Below are 8,963 nucleotides of genomic sequence, written 5' to 3' on the forward strand. Positions count from 1 at the left end.
TAGGAACAGGCTCTCCCGGAGGTAGGGGGTCTTAGGAACAGGCTCTCCGGGAGGTAGGGGGTCTTAAGAAGGGCGATACAGTTCTTGGTGCTATTCTTGCACTTTTTCTGTTATTCTGAAGTTTTTCAAAACACAATTTCAAAACGGAAGGAGGAAGAGAAGGAGGGAGAGAGCTAGAAAGGGAGGGGTGAGAGGAAAGCAGGGAAAGAAGATACGGGAGGGAAGAAGGATCCAGAGGAAAGGATAAAAGAAAACTAGTTTCTTCAAAGGAAGTCAAAGGTTATTGAGTTTGTTGTTGTTATGTGCCGTGGAGTTGGTTCCGACTCATAGTGACCCTATACAGGGTTTCCGAGGCTATAAATCTTTATGGAACAGAAAGCCTCATCTTTCTCCCGCGGAACAGCTAGTAGTTTCGAACTGCTGACCTTGTGGTTCGCAGCCCGATACGTAACCACTACGCTAACAGAGCCCCTTGGTTATTGAGGTACTGGCATGCAAATTGTCTTGCTTGCTAACTGGTTGTCCTGTGTGACAATGCTCAAAATGCCACCCCTGTTAATCTCTGTCAATATAGATTAACCTGCTCACTTTGTTAAATGAGCCAGTGGCACTGTGGACTAAGCACTGTGCTGCTAACCACCCACACAGTCCGAGATTTAAACCCACCAGCCGCTCCTCAGGAAAAAGATGAGGCTGGGTGCCCCTGAAACGATGTGCAGTCTCAGAAACCCCCTGGGGCCGTTCTACTCTGTTCTATGGCGCCACTGAGTCAGAATCGACTCATCAGCATTGGATTTGGTTTTGGGTTTTGAGTCCTGGGACATTTTCTGAGCCTTCACCCAAGGAGCTTGGGTTCTTGCAGGACTTGGAGGTGGTGTGGGAGCAGGAAGGATGGACGACGCAAGGAAGGTCCCAGGTGAGGATGGCTCCATCAGGCTTGGCCAGACCCGGAGTTGCAGGTCGCTGACCTTTTGCAGCTTGCGGTCCACGTTCAGATAGCGGTTCCTCTCGACCCGCAGCAGGTCCAGCTCCTCCCTTAGTGTCGCATTCCGCACCAGCTGGATGTCAAAGCTGCACGTGACCTGGAGAGACAATGACAGCCCGCCTGAAGGAGGCCATGAATCACAGGGTCCAGCATTGGTCTTCTTACTATCGGGGACCCTCCGCTTTCCAGGATCCTGTCCCTTCATCGCTCTGTGTTCCAGGCCATTTCACACCCCGGACCCAGTACCCCTGCTCAGTCTGCCCTCAGACCCCCCAGATTCAGCCTGGAGAGAGTCAAGAGGCTGGGCCTCACCCTGTTCAATTGGTCTTCCAGGATCTTGATCCGCCTCCGGATTTTGACCTTCTGATTCAGGATGAATCCCGAGGTCTTGGCACCCATCTTATGGGCAAAGATCCGGGTCTCCCACTCCTGGATCTGGAAGGTAGAGGGTGGAGTCTGTTTGCTGGCTGCATGCAGGAGGGAAGGATAGATTGACTGACGGGGGAATGGCGGACATGGAGTCTGTTCTGCTAACAGTTTTCAAGGCTCCGTCGGGTTCTAGTGGGGTTTCCACTTGCCAGCCATGACCCAGCTCCAGATAGTCACAGTGATTGGCCTAGAGAGGAACATGTGACCCAAACTGGACCAATTGAATACTTTCCTGGTATTTTGGGGGGAAATGGGTGGGCAAGTCACTCCTTTCCTGGTATTTCTAGTATTTCGGTGGAAGCCACAAAAGATAGGATTCCAGGACAGCCATTATCATAGTCCCCACTGCCTGGGGGATCTTGGGAGAATGAGGCCAGTAGATAGACCAGAGACCACAGATGGAGGGACGGGGTGAATGATGCTGTTAGTATCCCTAGGTCTGGTTGTGCCTGAAATGAACCAGCTTCCAAGTGATCCTCATCTCGTTTTTCAGCCTCACTTAATCTGCTATGTACTATTACCTCAAATCTTTGGTTCACCACAGGAAACATCTGAAAAGGTGCCCGACACAGATTTAAGTGTGTGGAGCCTGAAAGAATACACTAATTGTTTTAAGAGTGTGTTTCCCAACGTGTGTGCCAAGACACCCCAGAGCACTGCAGCCTACTCAAAGGGGTTGTTATGAATTGAAATAATTTCTTCCCAAAAACTATGTGTGGGAATCCTAACTCCTATTTTTCTGTGGCATAATGATTAATTAACTGCTTGACCAAACTGCTACCCAAAATGTCAGCTGTTTGAACCCAGAAGTGACTCTTCAGAAGAAAGACGTGGGGATCTATCTGCTCTTGTAAAGATGACAGCCTAGAAAACTCTATTCACGGGGGGTGGGGGGTCGTTCTACTCTGTCCTATAGAGTCCCCATGAGGCAAAATTGACTCAACAGCCACATACCTATGAATGTAATCCCATTTAAGAATAGGGATTGGTGGTGGTGGTAAGTGCCATTGAGTCAGTTCCAACCCTAAGCAGGAAACGCTGCCACGTCGTGCGCCCTCCTCACAGTTTTGTCTTTGAGCCTATGGTTGTTGCGACGGTGTCATTGTCATTTGTGTCATTGTGGCTAGTCCTCTTTTTCACTGACCCTAATGAGGCCACGGAGTCCTGGTGTGGCGCTGTGGGTTGATGTGCTGGACTTCAAGCCAGTTAGAACCACAAGGTCGGTGATTCAAGCTCACCAGCTGCTCCTTGGAAAACCCTATACAGGGTCACTATGGGTCAGAACTAACTCGATGGCACTTAACAACAACAACAATGAAGCCACGGGAGCATGGTGGCTCTGTAAGATGTACACTGGACTGCCAACCACAAGGTCAGTGGTTCAAACACACCAGCTGCTCCGTGGGAAAACTATGAGGCTTTCTGTTCCTATAAAGATTTACAACTTCATGTAAAGCTAATGTTCTCCCATGTAAACTATCTCATAATACACAATAAAACATTAAAAAAAAAAAATCAGATGAGTGCACATCTGCTTAATATTAAAAAAAAAAAAAGATTTACAACTTCAAAAAACTTTTACCGGGTTTACTATGAATTGGAACTGACTCGATGACACTTAGCTTAATAGCAACAACAGTGAGACCATATTAGTGTGGTGGTTGTATACCATTGAGTCAGGTCTATCTCATAGTGACCCCTGTGTAGTGTTATCAAGGCTGTAAATCTTTATTGAACCTCATCTGGTGGGCTCAAACCGTTGACCTTGTGGTTCACAGTTCAACATGTAACTCTCTAAGCCACCAGAGCTCCTATATCAGTGTAGCAAAAAAAAACCAACAACCACCAGATGTCCAAGGCTGTCATCTCTATGGACAAGATGGACAGCAGTCAAGAAATCAAACGACGTGTTGCATTAGGCAAATCTGCTGCACAAGACCTTTTTAAAGTGTTGAAGAGCAAAGATGTCAGCTTGAGGACTAAGGTGCACTAGACCATGGTGTTTTCAATAACCTCATATGCATGCAAAAGTCAGACAGTGAATAAGAAAGATCGTAGAAGAATTGACACTTTTGAGTTATGGTGTTGGAGGAGAATATTGAAAGTGCCATGGGCTGCCAAAGGAACAAACAGATCTGTGTTGGAAGAAGTGCAGCCAGAGTGTTCCTTGGAGGACAGGGTGGCCTCTCATACTTTGGACACATTGTCAAGAGGTACAAGTTGCTGGAGAAAGATACCATGTTTGGTAAGATGGAGGGTCAGAGAAAAAGAGGTAGACCCCAGTGAGATGGATTGGCAAAGTGGCAGCATCAATGGGCTCAAGTGTGGCAACAATTGTGAGGTTGGCCCAGGACCGGGCAGTGTTTCATTCTGTTGTGCATAAGGTCACTAAGAGTTGGTACTGACTCAATGGCTCCTAACAACAACATCTTTATGGAAACAGACTGCCACATCTTTCTCCCATGGAGCAGCTAGTGGACTTGAACTGCCAACCTTTAGGTTAGCAGCCTAACAAGTAAGCCAAACAGGGCTCCTTTGTGCCAACAGGGTTCCTTTATCAGCGTGCTGTTGTGGTTAAGTGCCCTCAAGCCAGTTCCGACTCATAGCCACCCTGTATAGGGCTTTTGAGAAGCGGCTAGTGGGCTTGAACCACCAATCTTGCAGTTCAAACCAACCTGGCAGTCCAGTGCATTAACCTGCAGTACCACACCAGGACTCCTTATCAGTGTAGGGTATATTAAACCTAATGACTTTCTAAACAAACTTTTTATTCTGAATTGAGTGAAGGTTTACAGGGCACATCATCAGTTTCACAATCAGCAAATCACATACTTTGTTTCATTACCAATGATTGCAATCCTCTCTGTGTGCCATCAGTTAAACCTAATGACTTTTTTTTTCTACTCGAAGGCTAATGTGTATTGCAGCATCATTTGCAATAGCCAAAAGGTAGAAACAATCCAAGTGTCTATCAAGAGATGGGTGGATAAGCACATTGTGATATATCCATACAATGAAATATTCAGTCACAAGAGAAATGCAGTTCTTACACATGTTACAACATGGCGAAACCTCAAAACCATTATTCTGAGTAAAATAAGGCAGACGTAAAAGGACAAATATTCTATGAGTCCACTTATATGAAATATCTAGAGTAGGCAAATACTTAAAGATGAAAATGTGTTAGTGGTTACCAGAGGTTAAGGGGAATGGCTGTTGTTGTTGTTGTTGTTAGATGCCATCAAGTCAATTCCGACTCATGTTTGAGCCTGTTGTTACCACTGTGTCAACCCATCTGGTAAGGGGTCTTCCTCTTTCTCACGGACCCTGTGCGTTATCAAGAATGATGTCCTTACCCAGTGACTGGTCCCTCCTGACAACACGTCCAAAGTACAAGAGACCAAGTCTCTCCATCATCACTTCTCAGGAGCAATCTGACACACTTCTTCCAAAACAGATACGTTCCTTCTTCTGGTCGTCCATGGTCTTTTTGGTATTCTTCACCAACACCATAATTCTAATGCATCCATTCTTCTACCATCCTCCTTATTCATTGTCCAACTTTCACATGCATATGAGGCAACTGAAAATACCATGGATTGGGTCAGGGACACCTTAGTCCCCAAATTGACAGTTTTGCTCTTTAACACTTTAAAGGTTTTTGGTAGTGGATTTGCCTAATGCAATATGTTGTTTGATTAATTTTCTTTAAAAAAAAAACTATGCTTTTTGAAATAAGCCAGCAGATTAGACACAGAAAGGAACAGTGGAGGAAAGAGAGGCCACGTGGAGGTCGTGAGGAAACTCAGGAACACCAGGACTGAGAGAAAGGGAGCTATCTCCTTGGACCAGTGTCCTGGATTCAGATTTCTACCTTTCTCAGCTGTGAGAAAACAAGTGTTCTTTAAAACCACCCACTAGAGGCATTTCTGCTCAGCTGCAGAAAGAAACTGAGACAGGGATAATATACATGTTTGTGGTCAGATGCCAACCTGACAAACACACCACCATGCCAGTAAACAACAAACATCATGATAAATGGAGAAAAGATTGAAGTTGTCAAGAATTTCATTTTACTTGGATCCACAATCAAGGCTCATGGAAGCAGCAGTCAAGAAATTCAAGCATTTATTGAACTGGACGAAGCGGCTGCACAAGACCTAAGGTGTTAAGGAGCAAAGATGTCACTTTGAGGATTAAAGTGCACCAGACCCAAGTCATGGAGTTTTCATTCAACTCGTATATGCATATGTGAAAGCTGGACAGTGAATAAGGAAAACCGGAGAAGAGTCGATGCCTGAGAATTAGGAAGTTGGTGAAGAATATTGAATCTATCATGGACTGCCAGAAGAGTAAGCAAATCTGTCTTAGAAATACAACCAGAATGCAAGGATGATAAGACTTTTCTCATGGACATGCTATTGGGAGGGACTAATCACTGAAAGGAGCGAACCTTAAGGTCAGCGGTTCGAAACTACCAGCCGCTCCGCGGGAGAAAGATGAGGCTTTCTACTCCCGTAAGGATTTACACCCTCGGAAACCCTGTACAGGGTCGCTATGGGTCGGAACCGACTCGACGGCACTTAACAACAACAACAATCACTGAAAAAGGTCATCATGCTTGGTCCAGTAGAGAGGGTCAGCAAAACAGAAGAAGTCCCTCAACGAGATGGATAGAAACTGTAGATGGAGTCAAATATAACAGTTGTGAGGACGACTCAGGATCCAGCAGTGTACACAGTGTTGGAACCGAGACCTCCACACCTAACAACCAACCAACGGCAGGCTAGAGGTAATTCACAGGTTTGACACTAGGTTGCGCTTTCATTCCTTTCAATGATGTTCTTTCTACCTTTGTGACCGAGGTTCCCAGCAGTTGCAGAGATCAAAAGCAGATTACCCCAAACGGTGACTACTGGAGGCAAACTGGGCAGAGTATGCAAGTAACTTCTCTGTGTTCTTTCTCACAACTGCATGTGAATCTCCAATGACCTCACTACAGTTTTCAATTAAAAAAATAAACAAGTACTGCATAAAAGTTAAGTTAGGACGGGATATGATGACCGCCCTGATCCCAAGGTTTGAAAAGTTGTGCCACCTCTGATAGGGAAGTAGTCATGGCTTTTATAAATAAAATACAAGCCTTTCAGCTGCTAACTCTGAGGGAGAAAGACGAGGCTGTCTGTTCCCATGAAGATGGGCAGCCTCAGACACCCTAAGGAGCAGTTCTGTGTCCTGTAGAGCTGCCGTGAGCCGGAATCTACTCCACAGCAGCAAGACTGGGTATACTACAATGTGTGAGTCCAAAACCTAACGCCTCCTAAGTAATCTTTTCTAAAAAGTTAAAACAGACAGAAAACAAGGACACCCTCTTGCAACAAGGCACCTACTGAGAACAGCTCAGCCCCTCCCCTCAAGCCAACTGGCTCCTAGATCTTGGGCTTTCCAACATAAATAGTGGCCTGCCAAGGAGCTCTGATAGCACAGTGGGTTGAACATAGACTGCTAACGGAAAGGTTGATGGTTCAAACCCACCAGCCGCTCCTCAGGAGAGATGAGACAATCTGCTCCTATAAAGTTTTACACCCACCGAAACTCTATGGGACAGTTGTACTGTCCTATAAGGTCTCTATGGGTCAAGATCAACACCATGGCAACAGGTTTGGTGTATGGCTACAGAATTTTTACAAACGTCTTTTTAAAGTTGATAGGACACAGTTACTGGGGTGTTTGGACCCAAGTAAGTGATAAACAGGTCTGTTATTAGTGTTGTACTGAGGTAAACATACGCCAATTCAAGTTTCTACATGTGCAACTGAGTGATAGCGATTACATTCGTCAAGCTGTACGACCATTCACGCCCTCTCTTTCCAAATTGTTCCTCTTCCATTAGCATACACTCCACGTCCCCAGGTCTGCTATCTGGCCTTTCCTGTTGCTGGTGTTAAATTCACAGACATAGTTCTTGACCGAGGACAATGCTCAAGACAGACAGTCTTTACAAGTTTGGTTTTAAGAAGACTGCAGGGGATACTTTTAGTTTAACATTTAATGTTTAACAATTATCTCAGGGCAATCGTTTTGGGGGAGAGGAAGCTCCTCTCCATGGCTCCAGAAAATCTGAAGTCCATGAGAATTTGAAATTCTGTTCTTTATTTTCTTCCTTTTGATTAAGACTCTACTTTCGAATCTTTGGTCAGAACATTCAGCTGGGCACCACGCAGTTCTTCTGGTCCCATGGCAAAGTAGGTAGTTGTCCGTGGAAGTGATTAGCTACATATTACATATCCTCCTCCTATTCCTGACTCTCCTTCTTCCTCTGTTGCTCCAGAAAATGAAACCAACTGTTATACCTTGGTGCATGGGGTTTTCTTTATAAAACCACAAAGAAAAGCAAAGAAATGAATTTGATTAACAACAGGATACTGGAATCTCTACTGAAGAGATATGGTTGTGATGAGGAAGGATTTTGGGGGGACCCCTGGGATGTTGCTTCTAACCAAAGAATCTGGTACAAGAATGGAGTGTCAGTCTCTTCTTTAGGTTATGTTATATACAATTCCATCATGGCATCCAGACTTTCTGGATCCATGGAGGCTGGATGACTTCCCAAAACTACTGTCCTGAGATCATCTCTAAACCTTAAACCAAAAATATCCCCTAGAGTCTTCTTAAAACTAAAAAATAGTTTAACTTAGCTTGTGTAACTTTTGTTTGCAAGAACGACTTATTGCAAATACCTTTATAAAACAACACTGTTATTGTTAAATGCCATCAAGTCAGTTCTGACTCATAGTGACCCTGTATAGAGTTTCCAAGGAGCTGCTATTGGGTTTGAATTATTGACTTTGCGGTTAGCACTCCAGTGTTTATCCTACAGCACTACACCAGGGTCCATAAACAAGGCAACAATACACATGGACCTCAACAGATGGAATACACAGGAGTCAAATTGGCTAGCTACATCTGTAGGAAGAAATGATGGAGAAGCTCAATATGATCAGTCATAACAAGGCCAGGGACAGACTGTGGAATACATTATCAATTGCTCATAAGCAAGTTGAGGTTGAAGTTGAAGTAAAAATCAAGTCCACAAGAGTCAAAATAGGACTTGAATATGTTGTTGTTAAGTGTCATTGAGTCAATTCCAACCCATAGCAACCCTGTATAGGGTTTCCAAGGAGCAGCTGGTGAGCTTGAGCCACCAACCTTGCAGTTCAAATAACTTTGCAGTCTGACGCATTAGCTCACAGCGCCACACCAGGACTCCGACCTTGAATATATCCCAATTGTAGTTAAAGACCATCTCAAGGACAGATTTGATGCAGTAGACACGAATGACCAAAAGACCAGAGGATTGTGGGATGACATCATGAACATCATATAGGAAGAAAGCTTAAGGTCATTTAAAGAGAGGAAAGAAAGTAAAGAGAAAAATGATTGTCAGAAGAGACTCTGACATTCACTCTTGATCTTAGAGACACTAAAGTGAACGGAAAAAATGAGGAAGTACAAGAGCTGAACAGAGAATTTAAAAGGAAAGCTCAAG

At 44.5% G+C, this 8,963-nt stretch overlaps 1 protein-coding gene across 1 annotated transcript in view; it reads right to left on the minus strand.

The window, feature by feature from the left end:
* CCDC114 (coiled-coil domain containing 114) overlaps positions 1–8,963 on the minus strand; it is a 27,621-nt gene that overhangs the window by 7,922 nt on the left and 10,736 nt on the right. Inside the window, exons 4-5 of the mRNA XM_006868390.1 lie at positions 1,298–1,420; positions 969–1,082 (exon numbers count right to left, since the gene is read on the minus strand). Of these exons, the coding sequence (XP_006868452.1) occupies positions 969–1,082; positions 1,298–1,420 (237 nt within the window). The remainder of the gene's footprint in view (positions 1–968; positions 1,083–1,297; positions 1,421–8,963) is intronic.

The sequence above is a fragment of the Chrysochloris asiatica genome, unplaced genomic scaffold (genome assembly GCF_000296735.1).
Source record: "Chrysochloris asiatica unplaced genomic scaffold, ChrAsi1.0 scaffold00116, whole genome shotgun sequence".
NCBI lineage: Eukaryota > Metazoa > Chordata > Mammalia > Afrosoricida > Chrysochloridae > Chrysochloris > Chrysochloris asiatica.